Source organism: Talaromyces atroroseus (assembly GCF_001907595.1).
Source record: "Talaromyces atroroseus strain IBT 11181 chromosome Unknown scaffold_2, whole genome shotgun sequence".
Classification (NCBI taxonomy): Eukaryota; Fungi; Ascomycota; class Eurotiomycetes; order Eurotiales; family Trichocomaceae; genus Talaromyces; species Talaromyces atroroseus.
In genome coordinates, this window is record NW_017971434.1 from 2,098,030 (window position 1) to 2,121,775 (window position 23,746).

General features: G+C 44.6%; 7 protein-coding genes across 7 annotated transcripts, besides 1 other annotated feature; 4 read left to right on the plus strand and 3 right to left on the minus strand.

Annotated features, from left to right (window-relative positions):
• Positions 1 to 381: 381 nt before the first annotated feature.
• On the plus strand, positions 382 to 1,207 carry UA08_02838 (hypothetical protein; the record flags this gene model as incomplete). Its single annotated transcript, XM_020264924.1, has 3 exons — positions 382 to 519; positions 592 to 1,011; positions 1,118 to 1,207. The coding sequence occupies 3 exons, from the start codon at positions 382 to 384 to the stop codon at positions 1,205 to 1,207; spliced, it is 648 nt and encodes a 215-aa protein (XP_020122006.1).
• A 2,356-nt stretch (positions 1,208 to 3,563) lies between these two features.
• UA08_02839 (hypothetical protein) lies at positions 3,564 to 6,446 on the plus strand (the record flags this gene model as incomplete). Its single annotated transcript, XM_020264925.1, has 4 exons — positions 3,564 to 3,630; positions 3,696 to 3,779; positions 3,836 to 5,353; positions 5,410 to 6,446. 4 exons carry the CDS (start codon positions 3,564 to 3,566, stop codon positions 6,444 to 6,446), a joined length of 2,706 nt encoding a protein of 901 aa, XP_020122005.1.
• A 430-nt stretch (positions 6,447 to 6,876) lies between these two features.
• UA08_02840 (hypothetical protein) lies at positions 6,877 to 9,168 on the plus strand (the record flags this gene model as incomplete). The annotated part of the gene is made up of 5 exons (XM_020264927.1): positions 6,877 to 6,958; positions 7,018 to 7,072; positions 7,169 to 8,374; positions 8,663 to 8,733; positions 8,972 to 9,168. The coding sequence occupies 5 exons, from the start codon at positions 6,877 to 6,879 to the stop codon at positions 9,166 to 9,168; spliced, it is 1,611 nt and encodes a 536-aa protein (XP_020122004.1).
• Positions 9,169 to 9,303: 135 nt separating this feature from the next.
• On the minus strand, positions 9,304 to 10,429 carry UA08_02841 (putative C-5 sterol desaturase; the record flags this gene model as incomplete). The annotated part of the gene is made up of 3 exons (XM_020264928.1): positions 9,304 to 9,512; positions 9,596 to 10,131; positions 10,197 to 10,429. The coding sequence occupies 3 exons, from the start codon at positions 10,427 to 10,429 to the stop codon at positions 9,304 to 9,306; spliced, it is 978 nt and encodes a 325-aa protein (XP_020122425.1).
• Positions 10,430 to 10,962: 533 nt separating this feature from the next.
• UA08_02842 (putative beta-galactosidase C) lies at positions 10,963 to 14,198 on the plus strand (the record flags this gene model as incomplete). Its single annotated transcript, XM_020264929.1, has 4 exons — positions 10,963 to 11,191; positions 11,258 to 12,334; positions 12,394 to 12,895; positions 13,001 to 14,198. The coding sequence occupies 4 exons, from the start codon at positions 10,963 to 10,965 to the stop codon at positions 14,196 to 14,198; spliced, it is 3,006 nt and encodes a 1,001-aa protein (XP_020122426.1).
• A 186-nt stretch (positions 14,199 to 14,384) lies between these two features.
• On the minus strand, positions 14,385 to 15,737 carry UA08_02843 (hypothetical protein; the record flags this gene model as incomplete). The annotated part of the gene is made up of 6 exons (XM_020264930.1): positions 14,385 to 14,833; positions 14,880 to 14,908; positions 15,011 to 15,175; positions 15,269 to 15,348; positions 15,464 to 15,500; positions 15,577 to 15,737. 6 exons carry the CDS (start codon positions 15,735 to 15,737, stop codon positions 14,385 to 14,387), a joined length of 921 nt encoding a protein of 306 aa, XP_020122423.1.
• Positions 15,738 to 17,155: 1,418 nt separating this feature from the next.
• UA08_02844 (hypothetical protein) lies at positions 17,156 to 17,809 on the minus strand (the record flags this gene model as incomplete). The annotated part of the gene is made up of 1 exon (XM_020264931.1): positions 17,156 to 17,809. The coding sequence occupies one exon, from the start codon at positions 17,807 to 17,809 to the stop codon at positions 17,156 to 17,158; it is 654 nt and encodes a 217-aa protein (XP_020122424.1).
• Positions 17,810 to 18,129: 320 nt separating this feature from the next.
• Positions 18,130 to 18,238: a repeat region (Identified by RepeatMasker using a combination of RepBase library and repeat library created with RepeatScout).
• Positions 18,239 to 23,746: the final 5,508 nt, after the last annotated feature.

The following is a 23,746-nucleotide window of genomic DNA, read 5'->3' on the forward strand; positions in this document are numbered from 1 at the left end:
TGCTGTTTTCTCCTTCCAAGGTTCTTTGGGTGTTTTTTCTGTATGTGTGTGTGTGTGTAGTCGAGGTTGATGTATGTCTAGCCGGAAGGTCTGAGTTTAAAAGGTCGACGACGGGGAATTTGTCTGCGGCGCAAAAAAAGTAGCTATTGTTCTCTCGAGAGCGCCCATTGTTCTTAGATTTAGAGGGGTTTGTTCTCTTTCTCTTTGATGATTCGGAATCGCTGAAGCGGCGAAGCGCATTTATGCGGCGCGGCTAATCCCGCACTGCAGAGCTAGTCCGTCAACCTTCTCTAATTTGTCTCCAATCCCTTGAAGTTCTGTTCTTCAGTTCGGACAGTCAAGCACTTATATATGCTCAATTGACCGAGCCATTTTCACCCCATGGCGCTTCTCTCTTCTCAAACGCTTATACAGGCCCATGCGCTGTTCCTGTTTATCCTCGCAGTTTATTTGGTCGTATCCCCCGGCGCGGTCACAGACTCGGACATTGTTTTCATACTCGGCGAGGCAATGCAGATTGTGAGTTCGAACTAACGCGATTCTTTTAAAGACATAATCAATGGAGTCAATTAACCAAGCAATGATTATCAGGACATCGATACCTCCCTGGCCACCACCGCACAATTCCCATTCGCAATCTGTGGCATCCTCCTCATCAGCCAGGCTCTCTTCGACCTAATCATCGTTAGGAAACTACCGCAAGTCGAAGACCTCATTATCAACACTCCTCGACAACGCAGCAGACTCTCTTCCTCAGGAGAAGGAACCATCAACCCGTTCATGGTGCGACTGGCTACACTGTACAACGAGATCTGGTCATTACTAGCCGGTCTACGATTCTGTTTCTTTTTTGCCATTGCAATTTTCATTTACCAGAGCAGGCCCGGTGCTGGTAGTCCGCAACAAGCGTTTGGGTATGATGGCACGGAAGAAATGAAACAGGGGCTGGCTCAATTGAAGAGTCGTGTTGTCTTTACTTTTGTTTTTGAGGAGACCGTGTTTTGGTTATGGGTTTGTTGTCCCGCGTCTTATTTTCTATGATTGCTGCTTTCATATGTTTGTTATTATGACAAAAAAAGTGGTCATATCGCTAATGCTTCTTGCGCAACTATAACAGACTCTGGCGAACGTGCGCGAAGAACGGCGAGATATAGCTAACCGCCTGGCTATTCAGCAGGCTGCTGAACGTGAACGCGGTCCATTCTAGGGCACGAAATCGCTCGACCCGCGTGTCCTTCAAGAACTCTGATTGATTGATAATACGGAGGACTTTGTAATATCAGAATCTCGAAATCATATCAAAATTATAGCAACATGAGAAGAGAATAGAAGCGAATCTGCAGATTCACAATAAAACACAGTCTGGTCAACTGACATAAACCACAGCCCCGGCTTGCTGGTTGCACACATATGAAAAGGAGCTCTTGCGGGTAACTTTCTGAACTGAAACTTGCGGCATGAATCAAAGTCCGTTCAGAGCCATACATAGGAGAAGTAGGTCGAAATCTATTCCTTTCCTATGCGTTGGCGTGGCAGATGCACAGGTCGTGGTGGTTATGGAAGAAGTTTTAGAGGTGGAGGAACCGCTCATCGCAGGAATGTCAGCAACGGCTGTGGGCGAAGATATCGCAGAGGCTCCAGAAACAGTCGACGGTGACAACGACAAAGGTGCACTGCTGTCCGTCCCACAAGTAGCAGTTGTAGGTAGCGCGTTTCCGGCGCAAGGATAATTGGCGGACTTGATCGTTCCTGTCGGTTGGAGATATGTTGATAATAATGATAATAACAAAAGCCTTTGGATTTGTGATCAAATGGATTGAGCCCTACCTCCCCCCTCAAGCCGGTTGCACACAGAGCTAGTGTTCCCAATGTGCTCGATATCTGCACCCCACAAGCTTAATATGGCATTAGCTGCAGCTTCTCTACGACATTGTTAGTCAGCTCTCTCTTATTCTTACTTCCCAGCAAGCCGGAGAAAAAGGCTGCTAGTGCGACTTACGGCCCCTGGGGCAGATCGTTACGAGAATACGGGATTTAGAGAGTGTGGGGGAGCAACGATGACTGCATGTCATGGGTTACTCCCGCAGGCAAGTCAAGGAATGAACGAGATGACAGGCTTCTTTGTCCTCTGATTGTAATATGAATTTGAATCGTCACTATCATCAGCCACATAATGGAAGTAGGAGATGTTACACCTGTACTCGTCCGAAATCGTACAAGTCTTGGCAAGATGCATGTAGGTATTGCACCAAGTCAGGTTCTCAGTTGTATTGATTGCTTGATAAAATCCAGGTTGGCATCTGTTTGCTAGTTATACCCATGTGTGAGTTTGGCCATTACCTTGATTTACCATTAAAGGGAACCATTTTTGTAGCTTGGTGATCAATTTCCGTTGAGGCTCTGACGGTCAAGCACGAGACCGAGATGTGGTGCGTACAAATTTTGCTCTTGAAAAATATATAAAGCTACCTGTTCAACGTCAATCAAGTAAACCAGCGAGAAAAATTGCCCAATATGTTTCGGTACTTATTGTCTACTGGCATATCGCATGGCTAGTTTACCGAGTTTTACAATGCCCCAGGCCTATGACAATGACCTCAAAGCACATTTCAACTGTGCGGTTGTCTCGAAAAGAGAGTGAAAGAGGTGTTGAAAAGTGGTATCATATACGTGAGCTCTTATTAAAGTGAGATCTGCACTGCTCCAGTGCTGTATACAACCCTTGGCATGTCTCGTACCATGTAGTGATCTGCACGTTAGCATGAACTGCTGTTCTTGAGGATTGTTTTGCTACTTTGGCTCTGTCTTCTTTTTACGCCATACTTCAGCTATGAGGATCAATAGCGTGGAAATATTAAGGGTTGCATACACGATAGTGGCAATACGTATCTATGTCGTTAGTTGTGCCACTCCTTCGTCGTAGCATTCATGCGGAGTATACGAGTAATGAGCAAGTCGATGATCAGTATAAGCGACGAGACAAATCAGGTTAGTCCAGTGCAACGCCGACCGAGATCGGCCAATAGAAATTCGCTGCATAAATCTTTAGCTTTCATAATGCGAGCTGATCAAGCGCGCTAGGCCCACGTAAGGCATAGCCTGGCCGCGAATGCTGCTGGGGCAGTACAAAGAGGGAAATTATGATTGGCGAGAATCAGCAAAAGGGAAGATGGGGACAGGAAATCTAGGCAAGGTCCGATCCCACTAGTCCTGTCTAGGGAAGGGCACTTGGTAATGGGGGGGCGCAGCGTCAGCCACTTCTCTCAGGCTCTCAGGCTCCAAGGCGCTCACACTCCGGCCCGCGACCCCAAATACGTCATTCTCGCCAAAGAGCTGCGGAGCTTTTCGGTGCTGACTCTTGAGTATGTCATCATCTCCATAACTACCTACCTATGCTCGTTATATCATTGATTTTTTCTTTCTTTCTTGCGCGGTTGCTGGATCATCCTGCTTGCTTGATGGTGGCCATATTCCTCGCTCCCTTCTTATCGATCGCAAGGCTGTAACCATCACGCCTTGCTCATCATATACATAATCGTGCTTTCGCCATAACAGCCTATAATATGGCCGCTACACGGAGCAATGCGGTCGACTTGCGACGAGCTACTTCGAATCATTTGGCAGACCATGGTATGTCTGATTATCCTTTCAGATTAATTGCTACTTACGGGACACGTACTGACCTGCTGGATAAGCCGCATCGGCTGCATTGTATGTGACTGATCCAATGCGCAAGCGCGCTGGAAGTGAAACAGTGTCGCAAGAGCCGCAGAATCAAGGTCAGCAACGCCAAATAGGGAAGATGCGTATAAATGCTAGTCTACAGTTCTGACAGTTTCGACACTTTTAGCATACGTACTTCCTGCAGGTCTCACTCTTGCCAATGCCAGCGCTGCAGCAAGTCTAGCTCATGCGAACCGGAAGACAACCAGTCCCTGGCGGCCTGCAGAGAGACAGCCATATGCCGAAAAAGCCGCTGCATTTGCGCGCAGCTATCAGAGTCCCGAGCCGCCATCTCCCAGCAAGCCACACTCGGACGTTTACAAAGCAGCCATTTTAGCGGCCCAGGACCGGGTGTACAGTAAATCACCGCCACCAACGGCAGCGGCTGTAGCTACTACTACCACGACGTTGACGATGACAGAGCCGCGCTACCATCAAGCTGCCATGGCAGGTAAGGGCCGTCGGGACTCGCGAGAAACCTCCGCGGCGGCAGCAGCAGCTCTTCAGATAAACCCCGGCGCCTTGACGGCAGCTACGGGGGCTGTTGCTAATCGACGGAGGACAGAGTCTGCACCCACGAAGCCCGTTTTCCATCCCGATGCCGCATATGCATTGACCGCGGCAACTTTGTCTCATCGCGCCAGCCAGGATGCTCGCAATGCGTTGAGCGATCTTGACCCATCAATGGAAGCCGCGAGGTTACATCATATTGCTCGAACGAACGCGCAGCTTTACACATCCACGCCTCCCGTAGACATCGAAGTTGAAGAGCAAAAACACAAGGATACTCTCCGGGCTGCTGCTATCTCAATGGCAAAGGATATGTACGCAACATCAGCAGCAGTGACGAAAGAGGAGCCTGATGGAACTGGCTATGCAAGCACTGCTGCGCAAAATCGGGTATCACATCGCTACTCCCAGTCTCAGTTCTCTTGGGCTCCTGGAGATGAATACAATGCAGTCCCACGCACCCAAAATCTCCATGAAGCAGCCCAGAAGCTTGCCTCCGAAAAACTTGCAAAGATGCAGCAAAACGAGCTACAAAATAAACAGCAGTATTACGGAACTGTTGCATCCCCCAAGTCGCGTCAGACGCTTACACGTCGTCTGAGAAGGAGAACATCGAGTGATGGAGACGCTTCTGAGGTTGACTGGGAAAGATCAGAGCAGATCAGAAACCAAATGTCTTCGCTGCAGAGTCGCTTGCACCAAATCGACGAGAAAAAGAACCAGGATAGGGAAGATCTGATGGAGATTGCCCGCAAGAATGTGCACGCTCGCATTCATGACATGGACGAAAAAGTATATGCGCATACTGGGAAAGCTTCACCAAACATGCAACGTGAATGGGAAGAGAAAGCACATGAACGTGCAAGACAAGAGACTGAAGTTCGCATGTCCGGGTTCTCAAGAGTCTCTGTTGGTGGCGAGCGGTATATGGATCAGGCGGAGATTGAGGCGATTGCACGATCTCGCATCCAACCAACTCTAGACGAGATTAGTAATCGAGTTGAGGGACAGCGAGCTCGGGAAGTTGAAAAGCAGCTAGAACAGGAGAGGGAACAGCGATTACAGGAATTAGATCGTGAAAGACAGGCGGACATTCAAGCAGAGGAAAAACAACACAAATGTTTGTTTACGAGTCACCCCTTTCTCTATGTAAATTCCTACTAACTGTTATTCTAGCAGCTGGACTGGGGGGTGCTCAGTTTATTCGGAGACGGTCTACAAAAAAGGGGACGGGAAATTTGTTCTCTCGCACATCGAGAGTCATTCTAGGAAAGAAGGAGGCAGAGGGTGATGTTAATGGAGTTGGCGAGGAGCAGAGAGAGGGCGGAACAGCCACATCACCGATTAACGAGCGAGTGAATGAACAGCCTGAACAAGAGGCTGCAAACATTCCGACTTCTGCCACAGCGCCTGTTAATGGAACAACCGAACGAGAAGGCGATACCACACAACCTTCAGAGGCGCCGGTGGTGTCTGGAGCGACAGTAGATCAACCTTCAGCCGATACACCGACATCTCCGAGATCAGGATCCAGGCTGAGCACGTGGTTCAAGGGAAAAATCGGCCGTCGGTTTAGCAAACCGCCACCTCCTGAAAAAGAAGAGAAACTTGGTGATAACGATGAACAAGCTGTTCAGACTGGCTCCCAGGAAGCTGCCGCGGTAGGAATTGACAACCCTCGAGCAGGCCCTCTATCGTCCAACCCTGTTACAGAAACGGATCTTGCTCCGACAACGGCAGCTGGTGTAACACCTCAAATGCATGAGGAGATGGAAAGGGAAGAAGAAAGAGAGGACAATGACGAAATTGGCAACGAAGAAATGGCCCGGCAATGGAGCAGCTCTACAGAACATTCCAGGGACAAAAATATGTGGTCGTCCTCCAGTCCTACTTCGGATCAGCAAGATGGCGGTCGACGAAGACGACTGCACATGAGTCTCCGAGACATGATTGCTAGAAAGCCGCCTTCTGAGCAAGGGTCTGCTGCAGGATCTCCTTTGGCGTCTCCAACCATGGCAACCTCTTCCGCCGGCAAGGTCGCAGCGTCTCCTCGGCCAGGCCCGGTTCCGCGCATGAATACGACTGAACGCAATGAACTACATGACAGCTTTAAAGAGGAGTCTTTGCCGCCGCCGCCAACCTTGTTTCAGGATAGTTCACGACGAAGCGTGAGTTCTTCGGCGAGGGACTCGAAATTCTCGGAAGATCTTTGATTCGTTCCCTCCCCCTCTCCTTTTTTGGCCTTGGCCAATAGTATGACCTTTTTAACACTCTCGAAATTTCTTGTTTTGGTGATTGAATATATATATCCCGACACTCGTTTGTCTTGTTTATCGTGTTTCCGATTTTGATTCTCTGTATGATGTTATATGATGATGGGTTAAGTTTGTTTTCTTCAAGGTCGTTATTACGAGTGATCATTACCTGATCATGCCTAATGTATGTATGTTTGTATGTATGTACTAGTTGATTGATGAACACAAAATCTAATTAATCCTGACATTGATATGCAACAACTTCGTAGTAAAGAAAGGGTCGACTGCCCTCTTTTAATTGGTAGATGAGGTAACCCCACCAGTTGCCAGTCCCCTTTTTCTAAGGCATCAGCCAACTGCGCGACTCGACTCATGCCTCACCATCACCATGGATCCTGGCACGTTCGCATGCTCGCAATGCGACAAATCATATTCAAGGAAAAGCCATCTACTTCGGCATGAGCTAACACGTAAGAAATTCCAAATATCGTATTAACTCTCACAGACCCCAGCGCTCACAAACCACTAGACACAAACCAACTCTCAGCAAGCTGTCCGATCTGCAAAAAGGAATTTCAAAAACCGTACGGATTTCAATCATTTGTTTTATATATATATATATATATATATATGAAGTATGAACGAGAATGGGTTCTAATACGTATCCAATTCTGAAACAGAGAAGTAGCCCGAAGTCACAGCAAGTTATGCGCAAAGAAGCATAACCAGCCTATCCCGCCAGCAGCCAGAGCCGGCAGGAAGAAGCTCTCTTGTGATGAGTGCTTTGTTGCCAGGACAGCATGCGATAAAGTGACGCCTTGCTGTTCTCGGTGTCATGCGCTAGGGCGTCAATGCTCTTTCAGGGTGAATGGGTCGCAACGCCAGGTTGCTAGTGACTGCTCGACTGTTGCCGTTGTGAAAGAGTCAAATAGCAGCACCGCTGCTACTACTGGTGGCAGTGGCACTGATAGCTATGAATTTATAGGCAATGAGCCCTTTTACTTTCTTCTTCGCTTTACCGATCCTTCCGTGAAAAGAGACAGATTGGCTATTGCGGAGACTGCAGGGTGCTCCATTAGAAGAAATCTTGCGACTGTTTACTCGTCTCTTGAGAGCTCTCTTTTCCCTGTCAACAATTCTTTGCAGTTCTTTATCAATGACCTTGTGGACCCTGGTCTGTTGACTCTCAATGGCACAGTCACAGGAGATGATTACTACCATTTGGATGAATTTATCTCTGATGGCGTTGCCTCTGCGGCTTCAGAGTTGTCGAATCAATTACATAAAATTGCGACAGAATTAGTTGAGACGTCCCAGTCCATGATATTTAACAACGACAACAGCACTGGAGACGACAGGCAGAAGAATGTGCTTGACATTGCAGAATTGGACCCCCTTTTTACTGCTTCAAACCTTTCGGTGTTCATTTCTGCCTTCTTTCATTCACTTCACTGGCACATGCCCGTCGTGCACTGTCCGACCTTTGATCCTGGCAAAGTCTCGAGCTGCCTTCTCCTGGCCATCTTTCTCGCCGGCGCGGCTTATACTGTACCCTTTAACAGCGCCGATTTACCGCCGACGCTTCTCACTGTGGCTGAAGAATATATTTTTCGAAGGATTGCAAATCTGTCAACAACAACTCAGGACAATTACTTTCCCCTACGAGGCTCGGCAATAGAAGCTGTCCAAGGTGCTTTGATAGTTGAAATGCTTCAGTTCTCACAAGGGGATCCACTGGCTAGGCGTCGTATTCGCATTATCAGGCATCCATGCCTGGTTTCGACTATTCGTTCCTTGGGTCTGTTTCATTTCAAACGTAGAATGGCTCCCATGTACTGTGAAGAGAGTGCATGGAGGGAATTGGTAGAGGAGGAGGTCTGTATACGGTGAGTTGCACTTTTCTTATCCAAGATTGGGTTGCTTTCCGGTCTGATTTTCTTTCCTAAAACCAGAGTCGCCTGCTGGGCTTTCCTTGCCGATGGCTTCCTCACAATTTGCTTCAACAATCACCCGTCTCTTTCAATTTTTGAGATGGACTGTGACTTTCCGTGGAGCACTGAACTGTTCGAAGCCGAAAACGTGTCGTCTTTCAATGACATAGTTACTTCACACACGACTGAGCAGCCGCTTCCTTCATTAAGGAAAGTTGCGTCTGGTCTACTCCAAATGCCCAGTACTAGTAACCTTGATCGTATGCCCTGGAATGGCTCCTTATCTGTAGAACATCTTCTTATACTGATATACGGTATGTATCTCTTTCCACGCGCACACGCACACACACAGAGAGAAAGAGACAAATTTTAACTATCGACTAGCAATGAACTCCTTAGCTTTTCAAGCACGATCTGGGTTGCTTGGATATATATCAATGGATACAATCAAACTTGCCGCAATGAACTGGAAGAATCTTTGGGGATCAGTCCTCGGCAATTTACAATCAAAGAAAACGAAGTCAGCGACTGCAACAGCTACAATGAAAATAGAACAAAGTCTGCACCTTGGCTATCCGAAACATGCCGAGGAGCTTTGGTGGCTTTTGATGACTACGTTGGACGTCTCAAATCATAGCGGTGGGAGGAATTTTCAGTATTTGGATGCTACTGCGACTGATGATTTGGGGAAGTTGAATGAATTCATTCAGTTTGCGTCACCATGGACGGGGGCGTTGGATGAGGGTTAGCTACCTGTTATGCTATGACAATTCAATGACTTCGTGTTGATACCTTGTATTAATCTAAACTATGCACAATTTTTTTACTGCCGCCCATCTAACGCCATGATCCCTAGAAGTCCCTAGTTATGAATGAACCACTGCCTAATCCACCTTTTTCAAAGCCTGATCCCCATTTTCATTCTCATCAAAGGCTTTGACAATACCGTCCCCATCCGGTGTTTGATAAGTCCCCTTCACCCGATCCCAGAACGTGGTGAACTGTCCGTAGTTATAGTTGAAATATAGATGGTGCATCGTATGACAAGCAGCACCATTAATAACTCGCGAATTTGAGATGTACTCTGCGTCATCTGTTGCAAAGTTTAAGTCATTACAAGTCAGTCTATTATTCATAAACTTGTCGCTCCTGAAAGCTAGGAGGGAGGGGACTCACGAATCAGAACAGTCCACAGCGTAACAAAAACAAAAAGCCCCAAATAAGCCACTTTCTGTAAGGGAAACAGAAAAGGGAAAATGTGATACGGAAGACTCTGCATCCATCCATCAACTGGATTGAATGCATAGCTCGCATAAGGGGTCGGAACAACCCATTTGTGATGTCTCTTGTGCACCCATCGATAGACGGAAGGATGATGCAGACCGCGATGAATCCAGTATATCCCAGAGTCGGTGAACATTATGAAAAGCGGGTATTGGAGCCATGTGTAGATGTGACTCGGGATATAGAATGTGGAAGTTCCTTCGTCGGAGGTGCCGCTGCTGAAATCGTATAGTTTGGTCCAGCCTTGTATCTCTGCAAGGAAAATGGGCATCGTTAAAAGGGCCATTATGGGCATTGCTTTGAGGCTTTGTTGGATTTCTTGCTGTATCTGTCTGGGGAGGAATTTCGGGTGGTGTAGGAGTCTTTTGTCATAGCATGTGTGGTAAAGGAGTGTGCTTCCGATCAAGTACATGGCCATCCCGAAAAGCCTGTTTATATCCATGTATCAGTAGGTTATTTAGTTGGAGAATCATATTTGGATATTTGGACTAACCATGTAATCAGAAACAGCGATAATGCCTGTCTAGAAAGATGTTCGCGTTTCCAAGAGCTTAGCCCAGCCCATTGAGAAGGTTGCAGAGGGAAATATTGCTTGACATGTTGGTTGTATAATCGAATACTGTCTCCTTCAGAAGACCCTGCTAGTGTCGCTGCCCTGTCTGGCAAGATGATAGCGTACAACCTGTCAAAGAAGAAAGTATCACAGACATCGAGGAAAACATCCATATTGTACGGCGAGACAAGTCGACATCAAAAGTTTCTTTGTACTCTCACTAATGATAAGTATTCATTTTTTTGATCGGATTATAATCTTGTTCAAATTTTCTGATTGATAGGGAGATACTTATAGATGAGTGCGGCGATTACCCACATGTCATACCACCTATTACGGGAATACCTACTTGGAAATACCTACTTGGAAATACCTACTTGGAAATACCTACTTGGAAATACCTACTTGGAAATACCTACTCGGAAATATCTTCTCACATTAATATACAATCATACCTTATATTAACCGCATTCTATTCACTTTTAGAAAAGGAAGATGATTTAAGCTTGTGTCCTAACTAGAAAATAATCCCACCAATCACCTTCCAAAACGGGGTATCATTCTTGCGATTCGCGAGGTTCGGGGTAACAGATCAACCATATATAATGCGGGGAATCACGAAGAAAGAAAGAAAGAGGAAAAAAAGTTATACTACCCTACGAATGTAAAATCTCTTTTTATTGGGCAAAATTGGAAAGGGAAAGAGATGCTCTTCTTCCGTTCCATACTCCTTTCCCTCCCCCTGTTCATTCTAGTAGCAGCCACTGCGTCGAACTCATCATCTTCTGTAACCTGGGATAAGTACAGCTTATCGATAAATGATGAGAGACTGTTCGTCTTTTCAGGTGAATTTCACTATCTGCGTCTCCCAGTCCCCGAACTATGGCTGGACGTATTCCAGAAGCTGAGAGCTAATGGCTTCAATGCCGCCTCAGGTATTTTATATATGACAGCCCTGCCCAACAGTTCATAAAAGCGCTTTCTGACACGGACGTTTGTAGTGTATTTCTTCTGGAACTTCCATAGTGCCTCTGAAGGAGTATTTGATTTTGAGACCGGAGCCCACGACGTCCAGCGTCTTTTCGACTATGCAAAGGAGGCGGGCATCTATATCATTGCCAGGCCTGGACCATATGCCAACGGTGAGTTGACTGCGGGGGGGTTTGCTCTCTGGGCATCCAATGGTCAGATGGGAGAAGAACGAACAAGTGATCCGCAGTACTATAAGTATTGGGTCCCGTGGATGCAAGAGATTGGCAAAATCCTTGCGGCCAACCAGATCACTGAGGGAGGCCCGGTGATCTTGGTTCAACACGAAAATGAACTTCAAGAAACTCTCCACAGCCCGAACAACACTCTGGTGATATACATGGAGCAGGTCTCGAAAGTCCTGGCCGATGCTGGCATTGTCGTCCCAAGCACCAGTAACGAAAAGGGTATGCGCGATGAGAGCTGGTCAACGGATTACGAGGATGTCGGTGGTGCAGTCAATATCTACGGCCTCGATAGTTACCCCGGTGGATTGTCCTGCACGAATCCTGACTCAGGTTTCACTCTCGTTCGCACGTACTACGAATGGTTCCAAAACTATTCTTTTACTCAACCCGAGTTCGTGCCAGAATTTGAAGGCGGCTACTTTACGCCTTGGGGGGGAGTGTTTTACGACGACTGTGCCTCAATGCTCCTTCCGGAGTACCCAGATGTCTTCTATAAGAATAATATAGGATCTCGAATAACTCTACAGAGCTTGTATATGACTTATGGAGGAACAAACTGGGGTCACATTGCTGCACCAGTGGTATATACATCGTACGACTACGACGCGCCGCTGAGAGAAACTCGTCAAATTCGCGATAAACTGAAACAAACTAAGCTCATTGGTTTATTTACTCGAGTTTCTTCGGATCTTCTACAAGCTGATATGACATGGAATGGTACCGGATACACGAACGACACAGGTATCTTCACATGGGCGTTAAGAAACCCGCAGACAAATGCTGGGTTTTACATTGTGGCTCAAGATGATAGCTCTTCGAAGGCAGATGTTGTTTTCGATCTCGAAGTTGAGACTTCTGCAGGTATGTCTAAAAATTTTTCTACACGCCGTTAGAAAGATTGCCCTGCTAAGCGAAGATAGGTGCTATGAATATTTCGAGTATCGAGCTAGATGGTCGCCAAAGCAAGATTATCACCACGGATTACACTGTTGGGAACACCACGCTACTCTACTGTTCCTCAGATATACTTACTTACGCTACTCTGGATGTTGACGTCCTAGCACTATATCTGAACGCAGGTCAAACCGGAGCTTTTGTTTTAGCCAACACCTCTTCCGCCAACTTGACATTCAGTGTATATGGTAATTCAACGGTGACTACTTCCCAGGCCAGTTATGGAACAGTTTACACGTATATACAGGCACACGGGATATCGGTCATACAGTTCTCTAATGGGTTTCTGGTGTATCTTCTTGATAAGTTTACGGCATGGGACTCCTTTGCGCCGGCTTTGGTATCCAGTCCAATAGTGAAACCAGACCAGCATATACTTGTACTAGGGCCATATCTTGTGCGAGGGGCTTCATTCAATGGCGACACACTTGAGCTTATCGGTGACACTGAGAACACTACTTCTATTGAGTGAGTACATTGCTTTCCTCATTGCATTCTACTACCTATTCTTTGGTATATTTACTGTGACTGAAATGCTCTCCGAAGAGTACAGACGTGCTAATACTCGTTTAGAATATATCATGGAAATCCATCCATTACCACTGTGACGTGGAACAACGAGACAATCGTCACCAAACGCACAGCATATGGTAGCCTTATTGGCACAATCCCCGGCCCAGAAGGAATCATAATATCTCTCCCCAAGCTGAACTCCTGGAAATCACACGATACAATTCCGGAGAGTGCCTCGGACTATGACGACTCACGCTGGGTTGTTTGCGACAAAAACGCCACAGTCAATGCTATTGCACCTCTGTCTCTACCGGTTCTATACTCAGGAGACTACGGGTATCATCCCGGGCCCAAACTCTACCGCGGACGCTTTGGCAACATCAATGCCACCGGAGTGAATGTTACGGCTCAAAACGGCTATGCAGCAGGATGGTCAGCATGGCTGAATGGCGGATATGTTGGAGGATCTACCGGTGATGTGAGCATCGAAGCAACCAATGCTTTCCTTGAATTTAATTCAAGCGTTCTCAAGCAGGACAACACTGAAAACGTTCTCTCCATCCTTGTCGACTATACTGGCCATGATGAAGCCAACGTCGGGCCTGAGGGAACTCAGAATCCACGAGGTTTATTAGGTGTGATTCTCCAAAGCTCATCATCAACAACGGAGAATTTCACGTCATGGAAAATCCAAGGAAATGCTGGTGGTGAGAAAAATATCGACCCTCTTCGCGGGCCTATGAACGAAGGAGGGTTATACGGCGAGCGAATGGGCTGGCATCTTCCAGGTTTCGATATAGAATCCTCCCCATCTGGCTGGGACACCAAAGCTCCTTCTCACGGCGTAGATGGTGGTTCAGGCAGATTCTACATAACGGAGTTTACATTAGATCTTGGAGAGAATAGTCATACTCTCGACGTACCGATTGGAATCCAACTTAATGCGTCGTCGACCTCCGGCCCGGCAGTGGTATATGTGTGGCTCAACGGATACAAATTCGCGCATTATCTCCCACACATCGGTCCACAGACAGTATTTCCGTTTCAACCTGGTATACTCAACATACAAGGAAGTGATAAGGAGAATGGCATAAATACAAACACGCTTTCTTTGAGTTTATGGGCTTTGACAGACCAGCCTGCTTCGCTGGACGTGGTTGAACTTGTCATGTACGGGAAGTACACATCTTCATTCGATTTTGGGCGAGATTGGAGCTATTTACAACCAGGGTGGACAAATAGAAGTCAATATACTTGATGGCTCACTTCTTCCACTCGTTTATAGCATGAGATGCCATAGTTCCAAAGTGAGATAGAAGTGCTATCCTCTTAGTTATTGAATTAAATCGACAAATAGTCCCGTCTTTTTCCTCAATTTATTAATAGGATAGTAATTACATTAAATTTAATACAAATTGTACATACTAGAGCTCCGCTCTATTAGTCAAACCATTAGAGTCCTTATCACCCTGTCAATCTTCTCTTCCCCAACACCAATCGAGAGCAAATATTTCCTCACACCTCCATATTTCGTGTCTAGATACGACTTCAAAGCGCCCGTAAACCCCGACGGAGTCTTTGCATACTCCTCATCCAGTCCTATATCTGAGATTTCTTTCATTAAAGACTCAAATTCAGGCTGAAGTTCACTCTCCGATTTCATGTAATCAGAGGCCATGGCGTTAAGCGGTATGGATTGTTGTCCTTCTTTCTGTGTTGATAATAGTGCTGGTGACGACGTATCAGCAATCAGAAATAACAGTAACAAAATGATGAGTCCGGTACGGTCTTTCCCTTGCGTGCAATGAATCAAGACAGGGTATGATTTTCCCTTGGTCAATATGTCAAAAATTTCTCGAATCTCAGCGCCAGCGCAGTCGAGCGTGTCTTGAGCTAGGCCAATCAAGCCACGTGGTTTCATTACTTGTGATGCAATTACCTTGACTGCATCCGCGCGGTAACCTGAGGCTATTAAACCCAGTACTCTCCTATTTTGTGTACAGTCAGCTTTTGTTGTACAATAATGAGTTGACAAGAGAGCGAAAACAGGTGTAATACATGAAATTATACCAGTCCAAACGCCACAAAAGTAACCTCTCAAAGGCACGTCCTGTAAGACTGATAAAGTGTCGATTTACGCCAGGTAATTCCAAAAGATGCTGTCGATAAGAAGGGGGTGTATTTGCAATGTTGGCATCTTCTAGAGATGAGGCTGGTAGAGAATTCCGACGCCGTCTAGTGGCCATTTCATGTTCCGTACTATGCAAGTTAGAAAACTTGAATTGGACAAGTTATGAGACAAAGTATAAGAGGTAGAACAAAGCATACTTTGAACGCAAATCAATCACCGTCGATAGACTAATGTCGTCTTGGAGACGCTGCCTGTCTCGCTTGGATGCATCGTCTGGCTATATTAAAATAAAAAGAGATCAAGTTAGTTGATCAGTGTATCAAAACAATGCAGGTATTCTTTGTTATTGCTTAGGCAATGAAAGAAATATGTCCACATAAGATTCAGCATACCCGAGCACTACGGAAGAGTATGTTTTCTTTCAAAATTCTAGGCAAGTTCGTCAGCATTTCGATTCCTAAGTATTACAGGAAGAAATGCAAAAGACCAAAAAACTGGTACGTACTTTGAGCCCGTGAACTCATTAATAGACTTCCCAACATCCCGAAAATTCAAAATGTTGTCAAATGGCCGATCCGGAGAGTCGAGGTGGAAACTTGTAGAGCTATCTATCGTGGTTGTCACCGTGGTAGCATTGCTTGACCTTGATAACCTTTTTTGGCGCATATTTATTGTATTTTCTCGATTTTGTCTCCTGAAAGGTCAATTTGGTCGACTCGGTTGGATATTTAAGCTGTGTCCTTTTACCGATGGAAGGAAGGTAAAAAGCCAAAAGGATTAATCAAACCTCTGTGGACGCGATGATCAATTTAAATAATGGACATCAACAGAGAAAGAAAATCATGTAATAATATAGCGCGTAATCGTATAAACAAAAATTGGCGTTCAAATCAATAGTCGGTGAGCGCGTGGTCGGTGCCTAGGTAACTATAACCGGTTAATTCATATATTTAGCTTCATAGGAACGCACGAAGAAATGGGTATTTGGATCTTTGAAAAGTGAGCCTGATAGAAAATTGTTGAGAGCTAGTATATACATATAGTCATAGATTAATTATCCGGAGCATTTGATCGTAAGATGTTTGTTGCATGTTGCTTTGTTTCACTTTTCAGTCTTCCAGGTGCTTCAGGGGTCGCGCTAAACCTGTTACGGCATGATTATAGGGCTAGGGTTTGGAACATGTTCACTTTTGCGTAGAGGATGATATAACATGATAATATTGCACACAAATCTACATATACATTGTCTATTTGATTTGCATATCGTTTAAAATATGGTTTACGAAATACCCCATAGTCATATACAAGGAAAGGGAAGCTCATTTAACCTACGCCTTGTTTTAGCTTTTAGGGAGATTGAATTTGTTTTTCTGGTCCTTTATAGATGTCAATTGCTAAGGCAAAAAAACTAATTGGTTGTTGAAAGACATCGTTGGGCGTTTCGAAACATATAAGAGCCAAGATATAACACCGTGGCTTTCTATTAAACAATATTAACTTCATTCTCTTTCCATCTCCTTGCGTGATATCTGCATTATCCTACCCATAGAATCTACTGGCCGCTTAGTGCAAGCAGAAGACCGAGACCATTCAGTAATGTTTCTCCTATATCTACATTGAGTACGAGACAGATAACTCCAGAAGTATATCAGTTTGTTGACTTAGTATCCCCCCTGAGGTTTGGGATTGTTGATTGCATTTCGTAGTACCTAGCACTGTTATTGTGCTCATATCTAGCAAAAGTGGCAATAAGATAATAGGGTTTGTCTATTGGATCTCATATACTTATGATTATCAAGGGAAAAGAAGTTCAATTAACCGCACCCCACTGCGGAATGCGGAGCATCCCGTTGCCGCTACCACGGGTACATAGCTTATTTTAGATTGATCTAGAACAATCGAAATAGTTATATTAACGTGATGGGTATCAAGCAACGCAGTCAAAAGTAATATGAGATAGAATATATAAGATGAAGAAAGTAAATAAAGGAAAGAAAAGAGAGAGAGTAGAAGCAACCGGTCCCAGATGTCCAGCCCACATCGAAGAAGATTGCAATTTCAATGCAGGTTGGGGCCATACCACCTTAGACAAAATTTGTATCCTCCACGGCCTCGCTCTCATTGTGAAGCCATTCAGGGTCTGGGATTTTATGGAAATCTTTAATGAGGCAATAGAGGCGCTTTGGCTCACCAAACAAGCCGCTGACTGGATTGAGACACGTAAGAACCATGAGTGAATCAGTGTCCTGAATAGGGACCACCAGAGGACCCTTTGCGCAAGTTCTACCCTGTTTGGTACGAAAGATGACATTCCAATTTACGTAGTAAGTGATAATGAGTTCATCTAGCTTTGCTTCCCTTGCGTGAATGTAAATGACCTTCGAATGCTCTTCCGTCCCTTCTTTCCACGGAATTGGAGTATGCGTAAATTCGCTGTTTCCATGCAGTTTAGCCTCAAGCTCAAGTGTGATTGTAAGTTCATGTTTTGTTCTATTCTCCGAGTCTTTCCCTAGGAACATAAAGGCCTGGAGCTTAATACGCTCTTGGTTGTCCGTGGGCTCGCTTGGTATCTGCTCATAATCTTTGAGGAACTGGATGGCACGAGTAACCCAATAAGGAGTAACAGATTTTCTGTCAGTGTCGTATGTAAGCCTCTTCGATTCGTCCTTGGCGTCGTATGAAAGCCGATGGGTTCCAAGTGTATCAAATTTCTCAAATTGATCAAGCTCCTTGTCCATTATGAGAAACCTCCAACAGGTGGGAAAAAGCAACTTTAGTGTTGAGAAAAAAAAAGATTAGAACTGGATATTGTAGTTCAGAAGAAAGACAAAGAGAATCAATATTGAATCAAAGGCTCTGTGGAAAATATAAAAAAGGATACCGAACCTTAAAAATAGTAAGGAGATTGATTCCCTGAGTCAACTGAGTATGACTGAAGGCAAGACCAATTCTTTATCTATGTGAGTGTGATGTGAGTCACAAAAGAGATGAAATTCATTTCTGCGTATTTTCATTTGACCTCAAGGCAATGATGTCTTCTCTGTTACTCTCATATTGAGATATATGGCCTAATTAACTTCCTGGAGAACTATGAATATAGCTTTAAATGGTATCTGCATATCCTCTTTAGTTAAGTGCGCAGATTTTATAGTATTTCCAATACTGGCCGAGGGAACAGACGATACTGGTCAATATAACTGATGGGATCGAGCAGAGTAACCGATTGGTCATCAAAGTAGAGAGACTTAAAGCTGGTTAATATAATTTTAATTTGGTCAGTGCTACATCGCAGTAAAGCTAGGATAAGGCTGAAATCTTATATACAATATGTTCCCGTGATGGATATTTTGATATAGTTAGTAGCATATGTGTGAAAACCAGGGCCGCTTAAGAGTATCCAATCCAATGCAGTTACATTTATATTTTTGTTGGTTTCTGTTTCTTTACAATAAGAATGAAAAAGCATGTAATAGAGATTTCAAACTTTCGATGAAAAATAGCAAACTTTTTTTTAATTAACGAAACTTGCGCTTTTGAGCCCCATTTAACTTGGTTCTTAGGTTCTGTATCGTGCTTCTGCGGCTGGTACGTAGAACTCACTGCAGCGGAATGTATTTTTATCAAATCTGGCGAGAGAGATTAGGTATCTGGCTATTTCAACGCTGTACCTAGGTATGGAATGATATGCAACGGTGTACTGCCTGTCTGATAGCCTTTTCCCATGCTTAATCCTCTAGTTGAACATGCACTGATATGATTCATTCATAGACAACTATGAAAAATATCCAGGACAGTTTACGCTCCTTGCTTTGATGATGGTTTTAGCTGGCTGCTATGTATACCGCACTTGCAAAGAAGATTTACTCCGGTATGGGAATCACTCTGCAAATTTTCCCTCAATTATGTCCCAGCCATTATTTTTCTCCTTCAGTTCAACAATCAGCCTATCTTCCTCCTCCGAAAAGCAAGCTTTCGTTGCTGAGCCGCGAAAAAAGTTGATAAATGCGTTTGCAAGAACTCAAGGCAGTAGACAATCTCAGACCCACATTGTCATAATCTGAGAAATCCTTGGACAGGAATTTGACTCGCTCTTCTAGATAGAGTCAAAGCCTGTTGCTGGCTGCGTACATTACGCAAATTGCGAAGACTCAGAAGAGGATGAAGTCAAGCTCTAAGAACCCAGTGTGTTTTCATGCAGTTTCTCCCCCCTGCATCGTTTTGATCAGTACAGCTCTTCTTCCACTTCAGTATGGGGGTTGTCTATGTAGTCAGTATCATTTTCATCATCCGAGGGAATTGGGTTTGAATTATCATCATGAGGCTGAGAGATTAAAGACCGTTTCTGTGATGTGCGGAGACAACAAGTTGGAAGAGTCAGGACGAGGATGATCACTACTCGAATAATTTTCGTATTTATCTTCTCATCTCTCGTTCGCCAAGAAGGCCTGGTTAATAAAAATACTTGGACTTTCTCCTATATACCTAATTTTCTATACCTATGTCACGGAAAGGTCTGGTCTCTCAGCTACTTAAACAAGAGCTCAACATAGGTACAGAAGGATTCGCTAGAGAGAAAGGAAACAGACATCCGTAACCTATCGGCCCCCGGTTCTTATATAATCTTCTACTACATGGCGATTCTCCGCCTTATTCATTGCCGAGCTCCCTCATATTGCCGCTTAGGCTCATCATACTGGAATGGTCGGATTCTATATATGACATGTGTTGGTGTGCTCGTATCGCGGCGAGCTGCAGTCAGCTCCGTGGCTAGGGCAAGCTGCCGTGTAGCCCTAGCTCTGTAAAGATATCTCTGGTATGCTCATGTCCCATGCGTCAGAGATGTCGGTATCTATGTCAAAAACATGAAGGTCTGGGGAGTTTCCAAAGGATGTTGATTGCGTATTGGAATAAAGTAGAGAAGTGCCTAATGAGAAAGGCATTAGTGGGGTGAAGTAAGCCCCTGATAAGAGGGGAGTCCGCCAAGTAGATGCCTAATTTGTCTATTTTTCTCAAACAAAAAAGCTAGCAAGTCATCATTGGCTGTATGTACAGTGTACGATGTATGATATTGCATTGCCAACCTGCTTGATTAGGCAGGTGGCAGACCACGCCGCCTTCCCTCCCTAAACACAACGAAGCAGGTAAGGCTTCCTCCTCCATCAACCTACTCTCATTCTTCGCACAGCTAGCAATACGATCTTTTTGTTTCCTTTTGCTAATTAGCATCTCATCCTCTAGTTACTCACCCGCCCATGGCAGCCCCAGGGGGTGGAAGCCCTCCCTCGCAAAGGGAAGGGTCAGATTCGTCGAGTGGTAGAAGTTAAGGAGGGATCCTTAGACAAGTCACAGAGCGGCAACATTGAGCAAAGTCCTCATGAGCTTGCAGCTTTTCATCCTGCCAATGACAATTCTAGAGGAAAAGGAAGCGGTATATCAGCACAGAAAGTCACAAAAAGAAGAGGCCTCCCAGGGTGTAAAGCTTCATATAAGAGGCCTACGTAGGCCCAGAGGGCCGTCTTGATCTTCCCTTTTCTTTTGTTGTCTCGTGATAACTAGGGGGTATCAGTAAAAATAAAATAATGGGAAAAAATAACTCCCGAACTGGGAATTGAACCCAGGTCCTCCGCGCTTTCGCAGTCAATGACTATGACAAGCGGAGATCATAACCACTAAACTATTCGGGATTAATGGAAGAAGTCGATACTTTTTCAAATTATGTCTCACATTTTGATGTTAGTTTTGAAAAATGAATGATTTCCATATTGCTTGAATATATATGGAAAAAAATTGACTCCCGAACTGGGAATTGAACCCAGGTCCTCCGCGCTTTCGTAGTCAACGACTATGACAAGCGGAGATCATAACCACTAAACTATTCGGGACTGATGGACGAATCATTCATTTATATTTTCTTATTCTTCTAGGCCAATTAACATATGGATAACGAGGCTATTCGTACCTGGGCCCGGTAGGTCAGCCTCAGCCTCAACATAACATCAAGGTAAAGTGACCTATCGCATTCTAATGAGAAAATATGGATTTTTCTCGACCACGCACAATCTATCCTCCCACCACATACGTATAAGCTTTGCCTACAGGCGATAAGCTGATATCCAACTGACCGTGGTATCTATGGCTGGTTTGTTTCATTCTCTGAAAATTCCCACCAGGGTCAAATATAACCTATATATATGAAGACGACCGAAGCTAGCAAGAAATGGATCATGTTCCTCCGACGCTTTTGTTGGTCCCAGACTGGCATGCTATATTTTAAGAGCTCTATCGACCGAGTGGGATGTCAATATATATACTCGCTCCTAGTAAAAACATTACCGCGAGACACCGTCAACTCACTCTACAACTCACTCCAAAGATGCATACAAGCAACTACCTTGCTCAAGGTAAGCTTCATGCCGCCTGGCTGCCACGTAGCGCATCCCATGCGACAATAAATGCCATCACCGTGGCGTGTTAGAAGCTCTTCCCTGAGAAGAAAGGTTCTCATTGCCATGGTCATCGGTATCACTTAGATCAGCCAATCTCCCACTCTCAAGCGAAAGAACCCCGAGTCCTTCCTTAGGAACTTCCAAAGTGCAAAGCACCCTTTTTCCGCAATAAAATACTAGATCTTTGGTAGTTGGAAATATTCTAGGTTCTCCCTATTCATTCTAACATGTGTTCATCTTGGCCGTTTTTATACCTCCTCTCCGAGAAATTATCTTTTTGGAGTATTTCTGCTCCTACAAGAATTATTAAAGATGGTGAGCTACAGCGTGCTTCGTCCCAACTAGCTCGTCTTAAAGAGAGCCAAAAGTGTGCAGTGTGTTTCCTAAATTGGAAAGTTTATGGTTAGGGCTATTCGTCTTACAGATAGATAATATAGATAATCCGTGTTCTCCTCAATTCTATTTCAATAATTAGTGACCAAATAGATAAGTCAGTTGCTTAACATCGAAGAGAAACTTGGGTTATTTTATGCTTCACTTACACAAGTTTAGTTTGCGAGGTGGAGAACAACACAGGAGTTCAGGCTCTGTGACCAACTATTGGACATAGCAAAGAGCACCATCTAGTGAGTGAGCACTCACACGCCTGGAATTCTTCCACGATGTAGCTTAAAACAATTATCTGTAGTAGTAATACAATACGGTAGCCTGCTGAATTTAGTCTGCTGACGGCATATCCTTCACGCCCCATAAGGGGCTGTTTTTTGGCATGGAGGTCTAGTGCATTTTCCCACTTGTTTTTATTTTGCTTTTAGACACGGTAGAACGACATCAAGAATTGAAGCCTGTCTGCCGAGGCGCGGATAAAGATATGATCGATTGTGATTTAATAAATTCCGTGAATTAAATGAGTGAAGTGGTAACTAGATCGCCATCTAGATGGATGCTTATGTAATGCAATAAACTTTTTCAAAATTTGATATTGGAACATAACTGGAAAAATAGAAACGGCTTCCAATAATCCCGAATAGTTTAGTGGTTATGATCTCCGCTTGTCATAGTCATTGACTGCGAAAGCGCGGAGGACCTGGGTTCAATTCCCAGTTCGGGAGGCAATTTTTTTTTATTATTTTTAAGCACCACGGAGGTGGGAGTCAAAAGTATTGAGAATACGCTAATGCACCCAGTGACTAGTCTCTCTATATAACGCTAATATAGGCAATAGGGTCTATTTTACTACAAAACTAAAGGTTCCTTCCTATTCAAGATGTTTCTCCCCTTAAATGATGGAGCTGGATGGCCTGGCCTTAAGATTTTTATTTTACTCCTGCTTGGCTGCATTAGCGTATTCTCAATACTTTTGACTCCCACCTCCGTACGGGAGTTAAACGTATGGGGGTTACATGTGTCCAGTTAGGGAAATACGTTATGTGGTAGAAGTTAGGTGGCGCTACGCACAGATCACGTGCAACTCTTGGCACGGAAAATTAGAAATGCCGCTCCTAGTGTAGCGGCACTTGGTCTGTGCGTAGTCGGCGCAAACTAGACGTAATTCATTTTTCAAAACTAATACTGAAAAGTCACATAAGCAATAAAGTGGCAGCTCCTTCCGTCAATCCCGAATAGTTTAGTGGTTATGATCTCCGCTTGTCATAGTCGTTGACTACGAAAGCGCGGAGGACCTGGGTTCAATTCCCAGTTCGGGAGTTATTTTTTTCCCATAATTTTACTTTTACTCATAAATAACCCCTAGTTTTATCAACTGCGAAAGCGCGGAGAACATTCAGCTTCGTTACCACGGAGGAAAACGGCAGGTCTACGAAGCCATGGCAGCTCAATTCCAAGGGACCGGTCATTGGTACTACTGTCAAAACAACCACCCAGTAAGATAGATACATTTTTTCTAGTCTAAAATCAGAAAGCAGTGCTAACATGGTACTCTCCAGTTTACGGTCGGCGAGTGGACTTCCGATGGAAGAGGCCCGTATTCATGATCATATGGAAGTTCAGGGGGGTAATAGATCCGAAGATCTCGAGGCTGAATTTGGGCGTGTTGCAGAATGGGCGCGAGATAATTGACTTTATGGGCTCAATGACTCAAGAACGCCTTCATTAATTTTATGTATGAAGCAACCATTTAGTTGAACAGGAGGGGGGCGCATCCGAGGTGTCTTTGTTTTAATAAAAAATAGAAAATAAAAATAAAAAATAAAAATAAAAAGATACCTA